Below are 24,195 nucleotides of genomic sequence, written 5' to 3'. Positions count from 1 at the left end.
TCTGTGTGCATTTTCCTTTATGATGATTAAACAGCAGGTGAACATCAATCAGTTTCTCTGTCAGTGTCTCACAAATATGCAAGACAGAGGCAAACACATAAGACACCCAAATGTCAACAAATGAAAAATGAATCGAACCAGGGTAGAGACATGATGTGTATCAAAATCACTTTAATCAGGTTCTCACTATTTGGCCGCTTTGATAAATGATTATAGAGGCCACAAGTTTTGGCTGGTCGTTGTAAGATGTTGTAAACCAAGTTAGCTATCACAATTTATTGTTCGCTTGCAGCACTTTTAATTACTGTTGTACCTTGAGCGGAGCCTGTAGCAATTATCGGAAGCCAGGTTTTGATTGATGAAGCAACAAACAAGGTGAATATGAGGAAATAAGGACAACGTTGGATTTTGTCATGTGGATGTCAACAAAAGGAAGCGTAATCAAGCCTAAATTGTCATCTCTGGTTATCAGGTCTCATCTCAGGCAACACAGATCAGTAGCTAAGAAAATCTCATCTAATCTGATCAAAATGACTGACAAGATGATAGTCTGCCAAGACAAATCACGTCAGTGTCTCATTTTGAGACACTGTATTGTTCAAATCCTTGTCAAAGTGACAGAACATCATGGGTATTCCTGCCCTGCAACATCAACCCATTGTCAGGTTGTGTACATGTGATTCAGTTTCACTTTAATATGGTGCTGCAGAGCTTCCCACAACACACTATAATCTGCATACCAAGACACAAAGCAATTTGTAACACAAAAAAAGATAAATAACGAATGTCCCTATCTCTGTCCCAGACAGAGAAATAGGCTCAGCTTTTTATGCCCTCTTCATGGATTGATGTTTACACAATTTTTCCTCAGGACAGGAAGGGACACTTTGGGAAAATTTGCAAGTGAATATTTTGTCATTAACGTTACACCAACAGAAGATAAAGAGAGACCATGAAGACAAACAGCAGCGAAGGAGAGCTTTGATGTATGATGTGACATGATTTAATGATCGAGAAAAGATGATACACAGCCTACTGCTGATGGTAGGTCATAGAAGGGTGTTCACAATATGAGGATGAGGGGAAAACAAGATCTCGTCTGTCATGCCAGTAAACCAAATGTACCAGATAAAATAGTCAATTAAGTTGTGGTCCAACCAAGGGAAAAGCTTGTCCTCTGAATTCACAGCTCTGACGCAACGTCAAAGGAGTCTTTAAACAAACACTATCAATCTGCTCCTTTTTGGATGACTTTCAGCATCCTGGTGACTGCTGTGCCTGCTCCTGTTTCCTAGGAACTGAGATCTCCTGCCTGGATAGCCAGTTTTGTGAACCAAATGAATTTGTGTAGTCAAGTTTGTATGAAAGCTCTGTACTATGGAATACAGTGCTGAGGTGATTCACTGTGGCTTCGACCAGGACTTTAAATCCAAGGACAACGAAGACTCAGCGGGAGGTTGGACGAACATCTGGAGGCCTAAGTGGGGGTTACGGCGACAAGACGGGACGGGCTAAGGCTAGCTGGCTAGCATGCTAACTTCAGTAGATATCTCTGCAACACAATGCAGGTTTTGACTATTGTCATAACTGTGATTCATTCATATTCTCTTTATAATTTTAGTTAATTTTTGAACATATTAGACCTTGATTCTTAAATATAGCTCCTTTAAGCACACTCATATGCGTTAAGTTTGTCCAAAAGACAGCTGAGGACTGTTGAAGGTATAGGGTTAATTTGAAGGACGAGTGCGTATCTGTTAATACCAGATCAATTTCACTGTTCAAATAAAACTGGACCTCAGATATTTCATGTGTGTAAGAAAAGCTTCAGAGGTTAAAAACTGAAATTTCAATCCAAAAGTCCCAATGTATTTTCTTAGTGGTGCTAGCAGCTAACATGTAGTACACTACACTATGTACTTACTTACAGGGTAGTGTTGTCTCAAATTAACCACTGGCGCAACATTTGACCACAACATTTGACCGCTTCTTCTTTTTAATGGTGAATTGTAACCTGGCAGATCATTATCGCCAAAATTTGACCATGATTGTCACCTGCCAAAATATCTGCTGGCTTTTTGCTCATTTGACTTCAATTCAGTTTTATTTATCTAAAATGAATAATAATGAACATACTTGTTTTTTTGCAATGGCAACCACTGCAGCCTCCTTGGCCACCATTTTCACAAGTTTGAAAATAGGGGGAGGAACCACCAAGGTGCAGACTGTACCATCCGGGTGCTACTAGTGCACTGCATTTTGCCATACTTGTCAGTGTGAACGCACTTCTGCACTTAAAATAAGTATGTAAGTGTGGAAGGGATGTATTGAGACAGCATTGGACTTAATTTCTTAACCTTCAAGCAATGGCTTCAAAAGCAACTAAAACAATATTTCAAAACATTACAATTTCAAAACTTACAAATTACGTAAAACCCATCCTCTACCACCGGTCCTTGCACTTTCGGACAGCTAACCTCGAATGAAAGCTCCATGATTTGTTTTTCTGTGAAATAGTGGCCAGGCTAGCATCCAGACCATAGACTGTATATAAAAAGACTCATCCAGACTCAAACTGTTTTCAAGGTAATGCCTGAAAACATAAACACATTTAAAAAAATCTATAATGATTTTTTATTTTTTATAATCCACTCACAAAGTAAAGTCTTGATGGCCAGATCTGACCATGTAATTTTAGAGAATTTTATGCCCACAAGTTAGTGACACAGTTGTTTAGGCTTCTTTATGTGGCATTATTTGCAAAGAGCTGCATGTTTACACCTGTACAAAAGGCTCCCTATCTTATGTTTATTTTGTTAATCCTGTCAGTTTAGTAGGCATGTGGTTGTGTTACAGCAATGAAAAGCTGTCTCTTTATACAGGGTCATGGGAAAAGGGAGAAAAAAGGAGGGAGAGGAGGTTTTGGGTCATCTATTCTGGAGGAAGCAGGCTAAATCAGGGCATGACTGCTGTATAGTTAACCTACTTTAATTTATCTTCTTGTTTCCGGATTTTCTGAAACAACGTTTTTCTCCCTCTGTGACGCACCTGTTTGTTTCCCTGCGTGTTCTGTGTGGGTCACCACTCAAATTAGAAAATTGTGTGGAATAAAGGCCATCACCTAATTGATAAAAGGGTGAACAAAACATAACACAAACACCACAAATTTTCCAAGAAATAAACAGAGTTGCATTGGCATCTAAAACCTAAAGATGGTATCTGTTTTCTGGCAATTAGAGTAAAAATGCCTTAGCTGTTGTCAAATGAATGTAATATAATGTTTTTTAATATATAGTTGGTAGACCACTACAAGGCACCGACCATCTATGTTGTTTCCTGGCAGATCTGTAAAAGTATTCCAGAGATAGAGCACCCATGTTACTATTTATTAGTTGTAAAAATAAAAAGTGCTGTTTTTTAGTGTAGCTGAGGCATTAGTTGAATCATTTTGTTACCCGTCAAGCCACTCAGTGAGTACTTGTTCCTGTAGGTCGAGGCAATTTTTTCGAGAAGCTGTCGTCATTCAGATAAAAATGATTCACAACAGGATCAAGGTGATTCAAATGTTTTACTTGTGCATTTTTGCCCTTGAGTGGGCAAAACAACCAGGGAAATATATACCACCCGCAATTAAAGCCGCTAATGGTAAGATTTATTTATGTAAATAGACTTGACGTATTTTTACAGCCTGAGTCAGTGTGGATGAAGCAGTTTATTTTTAGAAACAAACTATCCATTCCTATAGATAAACTGCCAGCATCAGCAACCAAATCCCATTGCAGCTTTGGCACTGACTGAAGCCTTCCTGTTTCCCTAGAGCCATGAAAAAATCTCTTTCCATGCATTTGACAGTATTAACACAACTATTGAATATCAATCCTTTACCTGTTTCCCTAGAGCTAATCAGGCAATCATGAATGTGGAATGAGTGTCCCAGTCTTCCTTGCAGTGATGGTATTGTTGATTGATGATGATTCACATGTTGCAAAAATCAAGCTCAGCATGTTCCACCAAAGGTCATGTTCACTATGTGGATAATTAGCATGGCCTTTCCAGAGAGCCAGAGGAAGATGGTGAGGTTGTGGTTAAACTCACTTTGATAGTGTTGCTGGTATAAACCCAGTGCATGACACCAGGCAGCGTCCTCACCCTTATGGAACTTTGTGGGACCAGTTGAAAACAATTATCTTTAACTCTGTAGTCAGCAAGGAACATCTAATCACGGAAGTACTTTCAACACCTGCTGAACACCTGCAAACACAGTCTCATTTGTTCTAAAAACCCCACTGAGAAGACAAGGAACAGAACAAATATTTAAGAAAACCTTGTTTCCTGTGTTGCGTCACCATAGAAACAAGACCGTCCTTTCAAATTCCTGCTCAGCAGAGAAGTGCTGACTTTGATAGCTTTGCAACACAGAGCAACATCACAATCTTAAGAGGCACTCAGTGTCTCACTGATGCTTTTATCTGCGCTGTGTACATTGCATTTTGCAAAAGAATGTAATATAACTAAAGGCAAGATAAATATGGATGTAACACACACTGTCAGCTGTTGAGGCATGCGTTTCTGATGGGTGAAGCCATGTGCAGCCCCTCCAGTTTGACAGAGCTTGCACTTCTGCTGCTTGGATAGGTTAATGTATGGGACCTCAGGAGGCAGAGCAGAAGCTAGTGAAGGAAGGTAGCCTGAGGCTGCAGAGCCAAGAGAATGACCTTTGGCAGAGCAAAAAAAAAACCCCACAGCCGTGAAGACGCCATCCGAACTCAAATTGACAAGCTGTAGAGCTTAGCTGAAGCTTTGAAATGGACTCTGCCTTAATGCTCCACTGGACTGGGAAAAAAATTAATTATTTAACACAAAAAGGAGCATTTTGACAGAAACACTCTTGAAGCTAAAAGGAAACCAAAAGGGCAAAAAGGATTTCAGAAAGCCTTTGATTTTAAAATGTATATTTAATTTTCCACAGGGTAATATCTGACTAAGCGAACACAGAACTAGTTATTAAGAATCAGCTTCCCATAACAGCAAGTCTTCAATCAATCTATTCTAAACGGCAGCAAAATGTGGCACAGCTAGCCTTATTCTTACAAGCTTGTTGACTGAAAAGCTGCAACAATCAGTTGATTAATCAATGACAGAAAATAATTTAGAAACTACAGTAGCCTACTTGGTTAATTGATTAATCATTAAAGTATTGCCAATGTGATTTGCTGCTTTTCTGTTTTATATTATAAAAAATGTTTTGTAAATGGGTTATCTGAGTTTTCTGACTGTTCTCTTAAACTGTGCAGTTTTAACCACTTACTATCACTATTAATTCATCCTGTTGTTCCTCATTGTGTATATTTTGTTCCCTGCAATATCAGGTCCATCCTCATCTGTTGGTATTTAGATTTCAGCGTAACATTGATATTTGGATTTAACTGCTAAACGCTGCTAGCTTTGCCTTGTTTGTTTCACATGTGTAGAATCTGCTGCAGCCAGTTTGATTTACAAGGAGATCCTGCTTCATTATCTTTCTTGTCAGGTATGTTTTATTGTAGCTGTGGAGTTTGTAGTGCTTGTCAATACTTCAATACAAGCCCCTGTTGGAAAATTATCCTGTTGAGGATTCAGATTAAACAGTTTGTTATAGTACCTTCATTAACATTAACCATTTGCAGAAACCCATCATTAGACAAAACTATCGAGAAAGTAGATAATTGATAATGAAAATCTAGATGTGCCAAATTTACTCAAGTTACACACTAGCAATACCATTCCCTTTAGTGTAAATGTTAATGAGGCCAAAATCTAAATTACAGCTTAACCTCAGTTGAACAGATTCCACAGCTGACACTTGTCTACTTTGTGTTCAAAGTCTCATCCTCCCCCAAAGTGACATGCTTTCTGTGACTCAGCTCTTACTCATGTGCAGTCTTTTGTTCATATTTAATGAGCTCCCAACATGTTCAGCAAAATGTCAAACCAATACGTGGAGCCAAAAAGCAAGAACAAAAGATTGATGCTAGAGGAGAACGGCTGTTTGAGTGCACCAACAATGAAATGCTTTGTCTATTGCAATTAAATGACTGAACAAATATTAGTTCTGGACATGATGCTTCTCTAGCAGCTGCTACTGATGGGCAGACCTCCAGCAGTTTTATTCTAAACTGAAACACAAATGGTGAAACAGCAATACAGTGGACTTTGATCAACATGCAAATCATTTTATTGGGTCAACAAGTATCATTTTACAAAATATGCATTTCGATTAAGACCTGTTGTCTTCAAAAACTATAATTCAATCTTTGAAATTCTCAAAAGCTCAACATCCTAAGCAATGTGTCAAAGTGACAAATAATTACTTTGAGATTCAAATGTTAATGTATATCAACTACATTAAAAAAAACTCAAAGAGACCCAATTTATAATTTCTCAAAAATGAAATAGACCAACTTAAGCCTGCACAAATTCCAGGAAGTTCAAACAATCAAAATTCACAGCTGGTCTGGATGGATTTTTAATTAACCTTGTACTGGTGCAACTTCAGGCTTCTCTAAAGGACGAGGCTGTTTGATACCAAACAGACTGCGCAGGTTGACTTCTGGGTCAACATAATGAGGGATCTTCCGTTCATTGAAGAGGCCTGAGAGGTTGGTTTCCACTTTAGCACGTCGGGAGATCCGCATGCGCAGGGCGAAGAGGCGACGCAAGTTTTCCTCCACCAGTGGCAGATGGTGTCCATCCAAACGCTTCTGCCAGGACTTCTTAGGCCGTCGACGTTTCTGTTGGCATAGAAACAATTGAGAAACGTTTTGGAATAATACTGGAAAGTTTTTGCAGTTTGATGTCACTATACTGGTTTGCTTAGCCACCCATCATTTGAAAATCATGAATTCCCAGCTCTCAAACTGCCCGTTCCCTTCAGTTCAGGGACATGGTCAGAAGTACAGAGGAGTCTGCTTTCAACAGGTTCTAAAGAGTTAAAAATCCATAGTCTTCTGGCCAGATCACTTCAGTTCACAGCTGTGTGGTAGCATACAGATATCAGACTTACCTTGCGAGAGGTGGCACTTGGGTCATGGCGAAGCTGGTGTCTGGTCAGACTTTCCTGTGGAACAAAACAAAGCCATAAAGTAATACTCAAGTAGAAACTTTGTACATGAAGGCAGTAAAATGTTAACATTCAAAGTTAAAAATTACTTTAAAATTGGATTTGGCACATTTATAACCATTGTCAGAAAATTCACACATTTGCTTGGTGTAAACAGTTTCAATTGGAATATTAATACTGTTTAAGATTGTAGTTCTGCATGATGCAACTCAGAACATTACGTCTCATAAGTATTTGAATGCAAAGCAAACAATTCCAATACATCCCCTCAAAAGGACCAGTAACACAAGACCTGTTACTTACCCGCATAGCAAACATGCGTAGGCAGTCGGGGAAAGAGCATCTGAATTTGAGGAGCTCAAGATGCACCTTGCGGATGTGGTGCTGCAGGTTAAAGGTTGTAGAGAAGTAGGCCTTGCAGTTGTCCCTGGGACAAACCAGCACAGGCTTGTGGGAAGCGTGGATCCGTTTGTGCCGCCGCAGAGCGTCAGTTTTCTTAAACACCTTCTTACACACTTGGCACGTGAATGTGGCTACAAAATTTTTTTTAATGTGAGAAAAAGCAAATTGGAATAGATTTAAGCAATTTTGCACTATGACCACAACATATTTACCTGGATGTTTGGCCATGTGCTTCTGAAGTTTCCCCCAGGTGTGTTCAAGGACCTGGCAGTTAGCATGAGGGCAGCGGTAACCTGCAGGGACCAAACAAGGCCAGTGAGTATCAGGAAATCAAAAGCTCACAAGTTGGCTCCCTTTGAGGAAGCCATAACCCTCTTTTAATGTAGAAATTTTTACAGGGATGGAAGATGAAAGGACCCCTGCTAAGATTGAAATAGACCAACCTGCGTGCTTCTTCTCATGGGCTTTGCGGGCGATATGGGAGTCGAACGTGGCAGCGCATCCGTCCTTTAGACACCTAAGTACCCCACCGGGGACAAGCAGATGTAAAAATAAATTTAACCAAGTCACTGGGGCCACACCCACTCAGCCTGTAACCACTCATTTATCTCCTGCTAGAGCCTCTACTCCAGACAAGCAAAACTGATGCTATGTTTTCTGTGAGAAGTAGCCTAATGTTGTACTACAAACAAACATACTTGAATTTAGCAGCCACTTCATGCTCCTGTAAGTGCAGTTTAAACATTCTGCGCTTTTTGAAGGTCATGGTGCAGTTCGGCTGACTACACTGTGGAGAAAACATTCACGTGGTTAAGACAGGTTTATTCAACATAAACAGCAGTGACTCAGGGGATGCTGTTGCAAAAGGAGGCATTTTGGCGCCATCTCGTGGATATATGCGTTTAGACAAACCTTGAAATACTTGTTTTTATCGTCGTGGGCGTAGCGTACATGTCTCTTCATTTTGCCTGCGTCGAAGAAACTCTTTGTGCAGGTGGCGAATTTGCATCTGCAGAGAGAAGAGATAAATATGGTCGCGGTTGAGGGGGATCAACAGTACAAATTTTACTTATGACTTACTTGAACTGCTTCACCCCTCTGTGCTGTAGCATGTGGCGGCGCAGGTGGGATTTTCTTGAGAAACGACGCTCACAGCCTGCAATTGTGCACTGGCACGGACGCTGTGGATATTTCATAATAGTTTAACAAATAAAGTAGGCATTTTATATGCATTTTTAAAGTAGTTAACATACGTGTCTTTTGAAAATGTGTAGTAGTTTTGCAGATACTTTGTTAATGCATGTTACCTCTCCAGTGTGCACAGTGTCATGCTCTTTCAGTCTCCACTGTTTGGTAAAAGTCGCTCCACAACCCGCGTGTGTGCAGTTGAACAGCTGCAGCGGCGGACCGCCGGCAGATTTCGCATTGAGCACTTCATTCATGTTGTCCTCGATATCTTAACACTTTTCCAACGAAAATATGCTATGGAAAGGCCGCCGCTTTTGTCACCCTGTATTATAACCTCTTGAATGAACTTAATTAGTTAATTGACAACGTCGGGTCACAAGGCGGTGAGTCAGGCAGCGCCGCATTGTTCACTGATTCAACACATTGCAGTCCTCAAGAAGTAAAGCTGTAACAAATTAACCTAATTGCCTTGCTAAGCTCAGCTGCGTGCAATCAAACGCGAAACACGGGCAAGTCAACACATGTAGCCTATTCAAAGTCAGACAGTTGTTGCAGTTGCCTGTCGGTAGTGAATTAGACTTTTTTTAATTTTTTTTTTTTAGTGTTCTAGTTTATTTAGTTCAATGATAAACTGTAATCTGTTGTTAAAAAAACAACAGATGATATGCAAAACTTAAAGTGCAAATAATAAGAAGTCAATATAAAAACTGGACTTTCAGCTAAAATCTATAGCCTAATAATAGAACTCTTCCAAATAATACGATTATCCAACCAAGGCAGGCCTCTGTAGCAGATAACACTGGAACTAAAATAACAACTCAATTCTCCAGTCTTAAAAATTGCAGGATTAGCTTACACCAAAAGACTATAGTGGGGGGAAAATGATAAACACTCTTCTCAGACGTCGGGTTTGTCCTTACTCTGGCTGACTGATAATAACTAATAACAGCTTTTTGTAACTGTAAGTGTGATACAGCTATTTGCACAGTAGATGGTAGTGTTGCTCTGGCATTTCTGTTGACTGTACAACGTTCACATACCTGAAATGATTGAGTCTGCTTGTGATCACTGCAGCAAATTGCGTTGTGTCTGTTTAATTTTAAATATAAAGACTTTAGTAGGGAAAAGGTGAAGACTTCCTTCCTGTGTTCGGAACTTTCTCATGTAAAGGACCACCTAAATGTCAAACCTCGGTGATGAAAGGCTTTGTCTTAGAATCTTAAAAGACATTTTGGTAATCACTGATGTAAATGGAGTATTGGACTTTTATCCAAGTGAAGCGCAGGCCATATCCTGCTTCCCTGACTCCACAGTTCTCTTTTTTTGTTAAGCTGTTCCACTGTTTCATGTTTAATTTACTGCATCAGTAGTGTGTAATCAGCAGCCAATTTATCAGGAATAGTGGAGATGTTGATAGTTGTGTTAGAATTCAGATTAAAAAAGGCCAGTGTGTACTGCATGGATGTCTGTTTTGATGTCAACCTTCTTATTTTTGGGGAGAAGGGACGGGACAAGCACATATTTGGGCCTTGACACTTTTATTCCTCCTGCTGCTCTCCCCTCCATCTCTTCCCCACTATCTCTCACTCCTCGTTAGTCTCAAAGGGGGGTAGATGAAATATTTAGAGAGGGTTGTCAGTGCACAATTTCCCACCATTAGCAGTATGATGCGGGACTGCATCAAGGAAGATAACCTAGCAGGTAACATGGCTGAGGGAGCAACACGATGCAGGTCTCAGTTGATCTGTATTTATTGTTCCCAATAAGAAGCCAATTGATTGTATGTTGGTACCCATGTCTTTCAGATATATATTTTTTATTTCATTCATCACACTTGTCATGTTTACCTTGGAGTATTTTACCAATTTTTTTAACTGTCTTATAGGGATATTTACAGTATTTTTTATGATGAATGGCTGGTCATTTTGGTCAGCAAAATATACCAATTTTTGTACTTTCATTGAACTAAAGCCACCTGTCTGGTTTTCAGCAATGGAGTTAATCTAATATGCTGCTATTTGTAAACACTGCACTGTGTCATTGCTGAAATCACTTAAGGAGAGGAGCACAAAGCCTTTGTTCTACAGCTAGTGGATCCCAGAAAGCTTCCAAGATAAGCTAAATGTCACACCATTGCCTTAGGAGGAAACCAGTTTTGTAAATATCAAAGGGAAAAATCTACCTCTCTTCAGTCAACGCAAAGGTTTTCAGAAAGGCAAATACATATCACATGATCAAAATTATACTACATCAGCCCCACTTTTATTGTATCCCTGTAAATGAGTAAATGAGTTATTTTAAGTGTATTTTTATGGCATTTATTTTTTTTTTTAATATTTATTTAGAATCACAGGGACTTACTTACAGTTCAGCTAAGTTTTACAATGTTTGTGTTGGTTCCCACAGAAAAAGTAGACTATCTGTGAGGAACATTAGGCTACTTGTCGATAAGGTCTGTATTTGTCAGGATGTTTTGGCGTTCATCCGCGGCCGTGCGCCTCAGCAGCGCGGGCTGTCACATCTTCTCCCTACGCAGGGCTGCATGGCAACGGGAGGAGGAGGCTGCTCGGGATGAGGGAGGGTACCAAGGTCCCACGTGTCCTCATCACCGCAAACCCAACGCATTTCTGTTCGCTTTCCCATCCCTTCGTTTCCGCATACCGCAGACTCGCATAGCCTATACACACATACAACCCCATCCATACACCCATACGCACCCGCGCAGCCTTGCGGAGCTGTGCATCCGCGGTGCGCACTCGCCCGTTGATCACTATTTCCTTCCTGAAAGGCCTGTATTGATCATATCCGCCATATATCTACATTATGATTCATTTTTCATCATTCTGATGTGCAAATTCAAATTCTCAGTAGCGGCGTTGGCCGGAGCTGAGAGGGCGAGAGATACTTAGAGAGGGGGTGAGATGAGAGGACGCGCATCATCAGATGTTTAGCAGATTCACTTTCGATCTTCGCCATCATTTCTGCGGTGCTGTTTTTGGTCTTTTTCCCTCCCCTCCATCGTGACATTTTGCGACTCTCGATGTTGTAATCCGGGGGAATATGTGAAGATCATGCTGGCGGTGTGGTGCTTCATGGTCTTTGCTGCAGTGGGCGAGAGGCTTGCAGTCTCAGGTAAGAGAGAAAGCGAAGAGAGAGAGGGGGGTTGGATAAAGAGCGGGAGCACCCTTTTCGTTTCCTTTGCATCCACATTTTTTCCCCTTGCACCAGCACTTTTGTGTTTGTGATTTTATTGTAGCGGGATCTCCATGCCAACTAACAGCCTACTGGCCTGAAAGCGCTCTCCAATGCGGTAGATTTGCTGCATCAACACATTTTCATCGCAGCCCCATTGCCTATATCCAACGTACCCATAACCATTTCCAAGGGTGTTTAATCCAGTACACATCTGGACGCACTATGATTTGTCAATCACCAAGGCAATGTTTTTCACAGCCTGATTGATGATTGCTGAGATTGTAAGATATATGTGCCCTCTGTAGGTGTCAATATGGTCGTCAGTCTACTATAGGGCCTATAAACTGTGACAAATTAATGCATTCATTAGTTTATATCAAACCGTAGTTATGTCCACTATCTTTCTTAGAAAATACTAGTGACTGATGGTCAGTGTGATAAATTAGGTCACCAAACCACCATTTTACAGAAAAACAATTTGTTAAAAATGTATCACTTTCAAATCTACTTTTGTTGGCTTTGCTTACTACACCACTACCAGGTCCAGTTTAGACAGGCTCAGGTGTGTCCCCATACCTTGCCAAGCCCTCTGCACACCTATGAGCCTATGGTGAGAGTGTCCCTGTTGCACTACATGCAGGTGTGGACAGGAGCCCAATGCAGGATGGAGGCATGTGGGACTGGTTTACCCCAGCTGGGTGGTTGGACAGTGGGGACAATGACACCAAGGTCACCTATCCGAAGCGGCTGGTGCAGCAGATCAAGTCGGAGGAAGAATTGGCTCATGACCACCTGGATACCAGGGTGAAGAACAGCACCGGGGACACCTCGGTAAGTTGTTGTAACTGACCCCCCCCCACCCCTTGCTAAAAATGCCACTCTCATATGTCCAATTCTGTTTATTCTCACATTGGATCACTCTGCTCTCAGCCAAGTGGTCTTAATTTGGGGACCAGGGAGACCCAGTGGTCATTAAGGAATAGATGAATCTCACTGCAATTTGATTAAAAACAAAGTATCCTAGTCTAACACAGTTAGAAAAAAAAATACTCTGGAGCAAAATCATAAGGAATGAGGGTTTTCAGGTTAATGTGCAGATCAGTAAGATCAGGAAACCTTTGAGAAGTTGAAGTCTGGTGCTCAGCATTGCTTACTTACTAGAGAATATTCACTACTGGTGGCACTGTAGCAAGTCTGTGTGGACATATATGGGTGTGACAGTACCAAGGCTGTTATTCTGATGATGGGAACCTCATTTTTTCAGTGTCTGTAACGGTGCAGCGCTCAGCTCTACGCTGCTCACTCGGCTCCTGCTACACAGGGATGACAATGCAGGGTGGTGTATTGCAGCAGTCTCCACTCCTTGTGATTTTGACCCAGTTAGGCACTGAATATCCCTTCAAATGCCCACAGTGAACTAACGTCAGCAGGATGAAACCAAGACAGACAAGATGTTGTTTTACAGCCATTTATTCCTAAACTCAAGCCGTAACATCTGGCAACAAGTTCTGAAACTGAAGCCTTTGACCAGCTTTGTATACTGTGCAAGCATTGTAGTAAATGCACAGATTATCAAAGAGCTGTTTAAATGTTTGTATTTGTAGTGGTCCTTATCTACACAGCTAACCCCCTCTTGAAATATATTCAGTCACCATGTCCGATCATCCGACTACCGTGCTGAGCCCCTGACTTCTTCATTATTCAGTGGTGTGTTGAAGTATGTCCCCATTAATTATGAAACAGGCCTGTGTAAGAAGTGCTGCATGGTCCAAGAGTCTTGAGCACTCCCCATCCCTGCCCCACCCCCTACCCCATCTCTCGCTCTGTCATGCTAATATGATGTAGTTCACATAACTGTTATGAGGAAGTACATTAGGCCACTTGCGCACGCACACAGTCACACTTGAAGACTGTAGTTAAGATGAATGTTGTTTCCCCTGGAGGAGAAGCTGTCTTAACCAAAAAGTATACTATATGAATAAAAAAACAACAACGGGTAAAATAATATATATTCATAAGACACAAGTGATGACATTGTTCAAAAGTTCATTTTACAGCTTCTGAACTTGACTAGCTGGGTTTTTTGTTTTTTAAATATTTAGGATGCTAGGAATGAGGGACATTTTTAATTTAGAAGCAGCAGGGGAAGAGCTGAACTTTTTCTTTCTTTTCTGTCACATCACATTGTGTTGAAAATAGGTGAGGCAGCATTTTTGGCTTACTGGTTTGGTTATTTTGTTGTAGATGTTAAGGTAATTTTCTTGTGTTCGCACTGAAAGATTTATGAAATTATAAAATGTATGCTTTTAATGTTTTGCATAAATACTTTTTTTTAACACAGGATGGATTACAGTTATTAAAAGATTTCAGTTGATAATGCTGTACCAGGGTATTGATATTACTGGTTGTCAGGTGGATATTCTATGTCTGAAATATATTGTATTGGTTGATTAATGGCCTCAATTTCTTATGTCATGTGAGAAACAAAACTTCAAGGATAAAACCATGAAGAAAAGCACTCTCTGATAAGATTAGCAGTTTGTTGTTTAATATAAAGAAGTCAGACACATTGTTTGGCATTACTATCATTATTTAAAAATGTATACATTTTTTTCTAAATAATCAGTCATTTACATTTTAATATCCATCATGGCTGACAAAGGTCTGTAGCAGGAGGATCTGTCAAAGAGGAAATGAATGATCTGATATGATCGAAAGCTCCAGAGCAGCTACTAAAAGGACCTTTTATCAAAAATCATATTTCAGTCTCAGCTTTTGGCCCAATGTGGACGAGAAGTCCTAGTAAAATATGTAATTATGAACATCTATGACAACTGTGGAAACTGCCACAAATAATGATCAGAAATCACAAATGCAACCAATGTTACTGTGGAAAGACAGAGCACTGATGGACAGCATGCTTCAGCTTGTCCAAAACAGTAGTAAGAAATCTGTTGACCGTACTCACTGGAGGGAATAATTCCTGGATAGTGATGCATTTTATTGTAAAAGCCCAGTGATTCACTGCAGCCTGGTTCCTCAGACTGAGATCAAAGCCATGCTGGCACAAGCAGAGCTTCTGAAGAGACACACTGTTTAGTCTGCAGTAAATCTCTCTCTCTCCTGGCCCTGCTGCCTCCTCACCTCCTTAGCTATGGTGCCTGTCCATAAGGGACATTGGCACAGCATGGCTGAATATAGACAATACCAGGAAAGTTTTCTCCTCTTCCTCTTCCCCTCTTTCTGTCAAGCCCCTCTCCATTCTTCTTTAACACGAAATTCTAACTTAGCTGTTAAACAGCCATAGCTCTCTGCCGTCATGCCTGCCTGAATGCTGGCAGCCAATGTAGATCAATGTAGACTTTATTAATCATAATATTTCAGCTGCTGAGATGCTTTTAGAGCGTCCACACTATTGATTCTGTTGAATTATTCATGGGGTCTTTACAGAGCGCCACACTTAGCCACAATTGTTTTGTGACGCTTTGATTAATCAACTATCAAATCTGTCTCACTGTGAGGTTGTTTCTTTTTCAGCCTGTCCACTTGGCCCAGAGCTGTTTCCAAGTTGAAGCCTTTGGACAAAACTTCACTCTGGACCTGGAGCTAAACCAGTTAGTATCACCATGTAAAATCATCAGAGCTGCCTTTTTTTGTGCACACTTATATCAGTAGGTGCTCTTAATTTACTGCAGCTGTTCTCATTAGCATTTCCCTGCACTCAAGCATATGCACTTAGCGCCTCTGTTATGTTACATGACAAGATGGGGAATACCAATCCTGCTGCATGTTTATGAGGTTCCACTGATTTTATTAACACCACATGTTAATATGTTCACCTATTCTTTGTGAAATATATTTGAGGGGAGAGGAGCAAGAGATGGGAAATATCCCTGAAGAAACCAATTTTGATTACATGGTGATGGAGATAATGCTGTTAGAGATGTTCATGGTGTCTCTCCTCTCTTTGCAGTCACCTTCTGTCTTCAGAATATGTGGAACGGCACTTTAACCAGGATGGCAGACCCTCACAGTCAGTGGTAAGATTGTTTGCGTGGGGTGAGGACATGTGTACTGGCAGGATTTTAGTGAGTGAACTTGTATTTTGGCACATAGAAGGCAGCATATTAATGAGATGACCAGAGCAGCAGTGCAACTGACACTTTGTCACATTTTATACTAGTGCTGCTGCCAGTGAATTCATTTAAAGTTTTGTTTGTCAGATGCAATACCTCACATAGTCTAGAGTTAATTATAAAACATAATTCCTATGTCTCATATATGTTTTAACATTGCAGATCTGAAACAAAAGATTTTTTAAGGCTGATGCTTTTATGTGATGTTTTTGTAGAAGTTTTTACAGTTTGAACTCATCCTTCTGTTTTATCTATTTATGGAAAGCTCATTGTGTGCCCTTTGCTTCAAAAGTAGGCTACCGTATTAAAATTATGTATGTTACTGTGCTCTACATACATGGGTTTGCCTGTATGCATGCCTCTCTGCTGTAACCTCTGCAGTGGATGTCTGTGGTGTGAAACCAACAGCTCAGAGAAAGAATTAAGAGATAACAGGAATATGGATGAAAACCTTGACATCTAATTTGATGTGTGCTTGTCAGGACAGACCAGAGGAATGTCACTGCATTCTGCTAGCCAGGAGGGATGCTTAATTGTTTGTTTTTTTACTTTCTTTCAGTACAAATACCCCCACCTCCCGGCACCCACCCACCCAGCACTCCGTGTCCCCACCAACAAATCATTCCAAACGCAGTCCTACTGACCAATCACTAGCCTGTTTCCATAGCAACGATTTAGCGCAGCGGTGTCATTAAGTTCTTGGCAGCTAAGAGAATGAAAGAAGACCGAGAGGGAGGGATGAGCAGAGCCGGTGAGAGAGGAGGAGGGATTATGAGGAATAAAATGCCAGTTAATACAAAGGCAAGATGAGCTTTGGTATCAGGGAGGAGTCATTATGGGGGTGGGGGGGGGGGTATGTGCGTTTATAGAAAACTGATTTGTTTCCAGATTGGCAGGAGGGAGAGGAGGCTTGCAGGGCAGGAAGTGGAGATCCGTAGTCAGGCCAGATTGTCGCTCAGCTGGATGGAGGTCTCACGTGATTCCTCTGATTATGGTGCTGGACATGGCAGGAGTGATGCATTCAGGCCAGCGTGTCACCAAGCTGATCTCCCTTGTCATTGAAAGAGCACAAAGGCGTTGTTTTGCTGAGCTGTTGGGGCGAGTCTTAGACACCCTGCTCAGCTCAGTTTGATTCAGGTGAACCAGTGTTCGCTCACTTTTCTCAGCTTTCCTCGTGGCTCATCTTCCCTGTGACCTCGTGAAACACTGTGTCCACTTTTTAGGGAGTGTTAGCTGGAGCTAAATCTAGCGCTCTGTTGTGGTAGTCAAGGTTGTTATAAGGGCAGGAAAGAGCAGAGCACAATTTCATTTTTGCTCTCATCCTGTGTTTTTCAGTTGCAGCCTACCTTCTGTACAGTCATTCCATGTTAAATTCTCAGATCTAACTGTGTGGGCAGAATGAGTGTTGTTTTATTGAAGAGATCTTTGTAAAGGGTGTACCTCCACCTCTATTGTCAGTGAAGCAGAGTATGGTGGAGTAGAGCACGGGACACAAGTAGGTCACAAACTGTGCCATAAACGTGATAGAGGCGAAAGATGGAGAGGGGAGTTGCATGTGTAGAGGGCTTAGAGGTTTTTCCTCAGAGTTGATCTATCACGATACCCAGTGAAGCAAGCCTTTAAAACCTGAAGTGTGTCAGTAGAGTCTGTTTTTTTTTTTGAGGTTGTATTGTGTCCACAGGGAGGGGAGCACTGCTACTACCAGGGAAGGTTAAGAGGTTTACCAGAGTCCTGGGCAGCTCTCTCCACCTGCCACGACCTGTGGTGAGCCTGACAGTAAACCTAATAATAAAATCACATACCTGTTGTCCTGATTAATTTCTCTGAACACATAATTACTTCTTTTTTTTCTGGTCCTTTCTGCTCTGTATGTCACTGTCTTTCTCTTGATGTTGGTTCTTAGGGGCATGTTCTCTGATGGTGTCTTCTCCTACTGGATTGAGCCCGTTCACAACGGGAGCAATAAGGTAAATTGTCAATGGATAGAAGTTGTAGTGATAATTACTGAACTAACTGGCAGAATAGAGAATTTAATAGATTTGGGGTGATGATTTTGTTGTTTTTAGGTCTAATATCATCTTGGGTACATTCTGTTATAGGATGATGGTGCTCACTTAATCCACAGGATGCCTGATGTCAGACTTTCCCCCCACTGCCCAGGTACATACGTGCATTTAAAGCACTATTGACACTTACGTCAGAATAATTCTGCCTTTCCTTATCTTTTTGACATTTTAATATAATCACCTTGCCTTCAGTTAGATAAATTAGACCAAACGTCCTATCAACTGTTATAATTAAAATATATGTTATTTAATATTCTATGGGTAATACTTATGTCTAATAACATACACACACACACACACACACACACACACACACACACACACACACACACACACACACACACACATATATATATGTGTTTTCTCAATGAAATCGAAAAGATAGGAATTCTTCACACCAATGAGAGAGGACATCTCAGACAAAACAAATGTGATAATTGAAAGAGATGTAATTTTTAGTTAGTTTATACAGGGTAATAACCACTTTTTTGATTGGAAACTATAGGGCTTGTCTGAAATTCAGATAGTGAGGTTTGCACTGCACCTTACAGTACAATAAACAAGTAATATTGCTCTAACTGCCTGCAGCTCTCCTTCTCTGTGTCCAGACTGTACAGGGGACAGTGAGTGGGAGAGCAGAGGAGGTGATGGTGATGCTGACAAACCGGACAAAATGAGGGAGCAGCAGGTGTCTGGTGGCCTGAGGCGTTCCAAGAGATTTGTTCGCAAGCCCTCTGTCCAGACTGAGACCAAATACATTGAGTTGATGGTGGTCAACGACAACGAAATGGTGAGTTAAAAGTACATTTTGTTGTTAATTATGTGTGTGTGCTGATGTAGGTAATCGAGGCTGTCCAGCGGAGCCTAGAGCTACCAGCATGGTTTGAGTGGCTTACCATTTACCCATCTAGCATAGTGATGAGTGGATTGTTGTCGCATTGTTGTACATATGGGCCCCTGGAAAGGGGAAAGCTAAAAAAGGAACATCCCCATACTGGCACCAAAAAAAGCAAGCTACACTTCCATACTTTTAGACATCATTACTTCACCAAATAAAATGTTGTTACATAGATGGACATATACAAACATAATAGCTTCTATTAATTTGTGGCTGCAAAGCTGACAGAGGCCACTGAGGCAGACTGCTTATTCATTGTGCGTCCACTGAGATCACAGTATGTCATTGTGAAATTAAACTACTGTTACAACTGCCCTCAGAAATATAAATGTACAAATGTTGATATGTCAATGGAAACTGTCTCAAAGGTTTACAGACAAAATATTGCTAAAGATAAAGCAAAATTCAGAAAATGGAATAAATGAAAAAACAAAACATCTTTTAAAAGGCATACTTAAATATTAGGGGACAAAACATCTGTACTTCCCCGAATGTCAGAATTTAAAACAGGTAATTGTCAAACGTTATCTCAAAATTAAAACTGTAAATGTTTAAATGAACATTTTTTAAAGAGTGACACTTGTTTTTTTTGCTGACCTTCAATGGTTTAACTTTTCATATTGCTGCAGAGATGTATAGGTGTACTCCAAAACCTCATAACCTCACTGTTGGGTGTGGTTACAGACTGCACTTCCGACCACACACAAAGGTCAGATGGTGCAACATGCCTGAAACTTAAAGCACAGCAAAACACCCTTTTTTATGCTGGCGTGAAGTTACTCTTTCAAGACTCTGATAAATTGATCAGTGCAGAAAATGTAGACTGTGCCCTCGAAAAAGAATGAAAGTAGCTGCTGAAATCAGTCAAATTACTGTAAAAACACACTGACTGAATACAAACCGAGTCCCTTAGTGATTTGAATGGTGTAAAGCTCACTTAAATCGACTTGAGACTTTTTAGTGGATGTCCAGTCAGTGTTGATGGTAAATGTAGACAGTTAAAGCAATAAATTCCTCAGTGTATCCGATACTGAATAAAAAAGCGGAGTTCTCCTGCTCGCAGAGCCATGCTGTCAGTGCCTATATGTACCAGGATGCATTGTGCCTGAGCTTCTGGCACCCATGCCCACCCAGCGGGCTTCTGTTATAACAACAAAGCCAATGTTAGCTGAGCTAGTCCTGCAGTATAAAGTTCCACAAAAAGCAACATGAAAAAACATCTACCAGCATCCAACAAACTACTCTCGTTATTTAGTTGGCTTTAAATCAGGCTTAATGTTGACACAGTTTGACTATTCCTCAATATTACAACATTAATCCAACATCGCCCCAGCCTGTTGGAGTAACATTACCACCTTAGCCTATACAAGGTACAAGGTAAAAGAATTTTGGCTGTAATTTCCTTCTGCTAAGTAGAAGACAATATACAGCAAATATAAAAGCAATTGTAAAAAAGAAAAATAAACTAGATTCAATGGAGCAGTTCTGAGAATGAATTTGAGTTTTAAAGTCTGATAGCTTTGGGGGGAAAGCTGCTCTGTAGTCTGGTGGTGCAGCAGCAGAGAATCCTATATCTCTTCCCAGAAGGCATCAGGGTGAACAGGCTGTGACTGGGGTGGTCAAAACATAGGCCAACAAAATACTCACTTAAAGGTCAACTGCCCTCTCAGCCCTGCTGGTCTTGTTTATCTTTTCCAGTTTATCTTTGGGATTCTGAAGAAGTCTCCAGCACACCTCTGTCCATCTTTGGAGTAAACCATTAATGCATAGTAATGCATAGTAATGCACAGTAATGGCAAAATCTGTCCACACTGAAATTCATTGCAGCAGAATGATTCAATATCTGTTGGCATTGGAGAGCAATGCCTGAGAAAACTCTTTGCTTTCGGCGGCTCAGGTTGTGCTGGTCCCCTCAGGCCATATTCTCCTGCACAGCTCTGCTGCATTTCATCCGCTGTATACCCTGGCTCAAATAAATACAGCTTAATACCCTAGTCAGCCAAAACACTGTAAAATGTATCTATGTCAATAATATTGCACAAATGTGTTTTTCTGTCAAATGTATTCTCTAACTATTTCTGAGAGTTACATGTCAGTTGTTCCATAAAGAACAATCTATTAAAGCTTTTACTCTTCAATCAAAAGCAGACTCTATACATACTAACACTAGTCCAAGAGGTTGATAAAACAGTTTCTCCACTTTACAGACTTGAAGAGTATGTGATGAATACTGATTCATTTTGTTTTCATCACGGTTAGCCTTGTCTGACTTTTTATTCACATAAATACATGTATGATTTATCAAAGATGCATACAGCACATACAATGCAGCACATCGGTTTTCGTCATGTAATCATATTTAAACTAAAAAAAGAAAACTAGCCTTGAGAGTTACCACTGTATAGAAGTACAAATGTGAGCGTGTGTATTTATGTGTGTGGGAGTGAATGTGATCCATCTCTTACATCATTTGTGTATATTTGTGTCTCCACAGTTTGTACAGCTGCGTCGCTCCAGCAGCCAAACCAAGAACTTTGCCAAAGCAGTGGTCAACATGGCAGATGCGGTGAGAGTTTTGTTTGTGGGATTATAATCCTCCTACTCTTAAACTCTGCATACACACAATACCGCCTGTCAAGAAGTGTGTGTGTGTGAGTGAATGTGTGGGTATGTGCTTATTTCCACATTTGGAAATAATTGGACACACACAGAAAGTGTTTACTGTATAGGTGTCACGCAAAGTGGTAGACTGATGGGCATTACCGGTCCCCAGATCTACAAGGAACAGCTGAACACGAGAATTGTGCTGGTTGCCATGGAGACCTGGACCTCAAAAAATATGATGACAGTAGTGGAAGATCCATTGATAACGCTGCAGAACTTCATGAAATACAGGAAGGACAACATCAAAGAGCAGAGTGACGTCGTGCAACTTTTCTCGTAAGTTGACTGCAAAAATATCTTGAGAATGAATTTGATGTTTCGATGCTAGTTGAGGTTTTATTTTAAATTATGGCATCTTTTATGTGCACCTCAGAGGACGTACATTTCACAGTAGCCGCAGTGGCACGGCCTTCACAGGAGGGGTGTGCTCTCTAACAAGGGGAGGAGGTATCAATGAGGTGAGGAAAATCTAAAACGGTTATATTTTGCGTTGCACCAACAGGGATTCACTTAAACTAAAGATTGGGGTTTAGCTAAATGTAGATTAAAATGATTAAACCACATTTTGATTGTATCTCATCTTTGTTGCGCAATTTCGAGTTGAATTTAAGTTTAAATGAGCACAAAATGTTTTACATTGAAACTCCTCAGTTGTCATTTTTAACGTGTGGATCAGAGGTAAAACTGTAGTTTAGAAGACTGGACTAACATAGTTGATTTTAATCTAGATTTTGAGAGGACTAAACCAAGATATGAAGAAGGTTTTAAATATCACACCTGTTTATTTTATTTAAATATGAAAGGTTTCAGGTTTTATTGCATCAGGAGTATTACATCAACCATAAGCATTTTAGGAAATATGCTTATTCACTTTCCTGCCGAGATTTAGATGAGAAGATTGAAACCACTCACATGATTTTGGTGTAATTAGGTTGCTGGAGCCAGCAGACAGTTAGCTTAGCTCAGCTCAAGACTGAAACTGGGGGAAAACGGCCAACCTGGCTCTGTCTAAAGGTAACAAAATCTGTCTATAACAACTTTACTGGTCCCAGCCAAGAAATAATCTGGCACATAACACCCCCGGTTAGACTTCTGTACAGAAAAACAAACAACATCTAATGTGAATTTCAGTGAGCTCTTTTATTGACAGGATTTTGTTACCTTTGGACTAAGCTAACTGGCTGCAGGCGTAAAGCCTTGTATATGTCATAAACAACACGATTGGTATCGACCATTTCATCTAACTCTTGGCAAGAAAGCGAATGAATATATTTCCCAAATTGTCAAATGTTATCATTGTTTTATATAATTGTTGTCCCCATCTCATAATAAAACTCTCCTGTGTGGATTCTCTGTGTGGTTGTTCCAGTATGGGAATGTAGGTGCAATGGCTATCACTTTGTGCCAGAGTCTTGGCCAGAACATCGGCATGAGGTGGAACAACGCACGCAACTCTGCAGGTAAAAGCCTGATAAGGCAGATAGAGAGAGATCTATCTGCAGTAAGAGTTGAACTGCATAAATGATCAAAGCAAGACTGAGGCAGATGACATTAGAAAGAGAGTGTTGGGTGTCGGTATCCCTGTCCAGCAGTTCTCTTCTGAAATTAGACTTCTTCATTTGGTGATTAGTCATCTGCGTCCAAGAAGGGGGGGGTTAGAGCATTCCTGCCACTGAACAACGGGCTCGCTGATTAATGTTGTAGAGCCATCAGGTCCATTATTCAATGCCAGGACAATAGCTCAAATTATAGGCTTCATACCTCTGTCACTACGTATCAGTGCTATTCTTATTTTTTGATCATAAATCTTTTTCCAGGACTTGCTGCAGTATGTGAAGCGTCACAGCTTGGGTTGTTAATGCTGATCTGCATGTTATTTTTTTCCCCATTATTTATTTAAGTCACCTTTCCCCCTCTCATCTGTGCTCTTCTTCCTCCTGGTCTTCTTCACAGGAGACTGCAGGTGTCCAGATGCCTGGCTGGGCTGCATCATGGAAGACACGGGGTAAAGATCCACTTCATAGCACACTCAAGTGAACACAAAATAAATAAATAACACAACACACCTGTAAAATACATTTGTTCTCTGTTGATACAATTTAACAGCAGGACTGGGTTTTTTTGTTGCGCTCCCTCTAAGCTGCGATTTGTTTCGTTCATTTCACTCAATTAGACAATTAAACACCTGTAACAGAGGGACGCGTTGACTTTTACTTAATCTTCAATGAGCCAAGCCGGTGATAAGCACAGCTTGATGTTTTAAGCAAATTAGTTGAAACAGTGTAAGAAATGTTTTTATTAAAGGCATTTACTGTACAGTATGAGTGATTTGGATTTGGCTCTCCTAACCAGATGAAACAGTTCAGTTATTTACTTGAGTAATATCTTACTACAGATGGTAACATTTCTGTCAGATTGCAAAGTGATGGCACAGACACCCACAGTGGATCTGGCATTCCTTACTGGCAGAAAAGCACTGTTTTTTATTACATTTTTTGTCATGTCCTGGTTTCGATCTTTGTGTGCGTGTGTGTGTGTGTGTGTGTG

General features: G+C 40.6%; 2 protein-coding genes across 11 annotated transcripts in view; one reads left to right on the top strand and one right to left on the bottom strand.

Annotated features, from left to right (window-relative positions):
• Positions 1–6,196: 6,196 nt before the first annotated feature.
• Positions 6,197–9,078, bottom strand: si:dkey-208k4.2 (P43 5S RNA-binding protein-like). Its single transcript, XM_046034856.1, has 9 exons — positions 8,809–9,078; positions 8,582–8,682; positions 8,414–8,510; positions 8,200–8,288; positions 7,945–8,018; positions 7,714–7,794; positions 7,403–7,632; positions 7,043–7,096; positions 6,197–6,770 (listed from the first exon to the last, which is right to left on the bottom strand). Exons 1-9 carry the CDS (start codon positions 8,941–8,943, stop codon positions 6,510–6,512), a joined length of 1,122 nt encoding a protein of 373 aa, XP_045890812.1. The 5' UTR covers positions 8,944–9,078; the 3' UTR covers positions 6,197–6,509.
• Positions 7,742–24,195, top strand: part of LOC123960173 (disintegrin and metalloproteinase domain-containing protein 11-like) — a 25,103-nt gene continuing 8,649 nt past the window's right edge. For 4 of the 10 annotated variants that reach the window (XR_006822456.1, XR_006822455.1, XM_046034822.1 and 1 more), the window contains exons 1-13: positions 11,405–11,821; positions 12,525–12,715; positions 15,422–15,498; positions 15,858–15,924; positions 17,702–17,784; positions 17,924–17,987; positions 18,120–18,180; positions 18,695–18,876; positions 21,479–21,550; positions 21,758–21,924; positions 22,022–22,106; positions 23,018–23,108; positions 23,602–23,653. Coding sequence is in view for 8 of the 10 variants with exons in the window: in XM_046034822.1 (XP_045890778.1) it covers positions 11,761–11,821; positions 12,525–12,715; positions 15,422–15,498; positions 15,858–15,924; positions 17,702–17,784; positions 17,924–17,987; positions 18,120–18,180; positions 18,695–18,876; positions 21,479–21,550; positions 21,758–21,924; positions 22,022–22,106; positions 23,018–23,108; positions 23,602–23,653 (1,253 nt within the window). In the remaining 2 variants the exon portion in view is untranslated. Of the gene's footprint in view, positions 7,817–10,365; positions 10,391–11,404; positions 11,822–12,425; positions 12,716–15,421; positions 15,499–15,621; positions 15,683–15,857; positions 15,925–17,494; positions 17,516–17,701; positions 17,785–17,923; positions 17,988–18,119; positions 18,181–18,694; positions 18,877–21,478; positions 21,551–21,757; positions 21,925–22,021; positions 22,107–23,017; positions 23,109–23,601; positions 23,654–24,195 lie in introns of those variants that run through there. The other 6 variants (XM_046034792.1, XM_046034802.1, XM_046034783.1 and 3 more) reach the window with 6 other exon arrangements.

Source organism: Micropterus dolomieu, linkage group LG02 (assembly GCF_021292245.1).
Source record: "Micropterus dolomieu isolate WLL.071019.BEF.003 ecotype Adirondacks linkage group LG02, ASM2129224v1, whole genome shotgun sequence".
In the NCBI taxonomy this organism is placed as follows: domain Eukaryota; kingdom Metazoa; phylum Chordata; class Actinopteri; order Centrarchiformes; family Centrarchidae; genus Micropterus; species Micropterus dolomieu.
This window is presented reverse-complemented; position numbering and strand designations above follow the sequence as displayed.

Excerpts from the sequence above, each read along its gene's own strand:
- si:dkey-208k4.2 (XM_046034856.1), bottom strand. The coding sequence starts at position 8,943 with ATGAATGAAGTGCTCAATGCGAAATCTGCCGGCGGTCCGCCGCTGCAG. Across the intron at positions 8,019-8,199 it reads GAAGTGGCTGCTAAATTCAA|GTGTCTAAAGGACGGATGCG; the intron begins GTATGTTTGTTT and ends TGGGGTACTTAG. Across the intron at positions 7,097-7,402 it reads TACGCATGTTTGCTATGCGG|GAAAGTCTGACCAGACACCA; the intron begins GTAAGTAACAGG and ends TTTGTTCCACAG.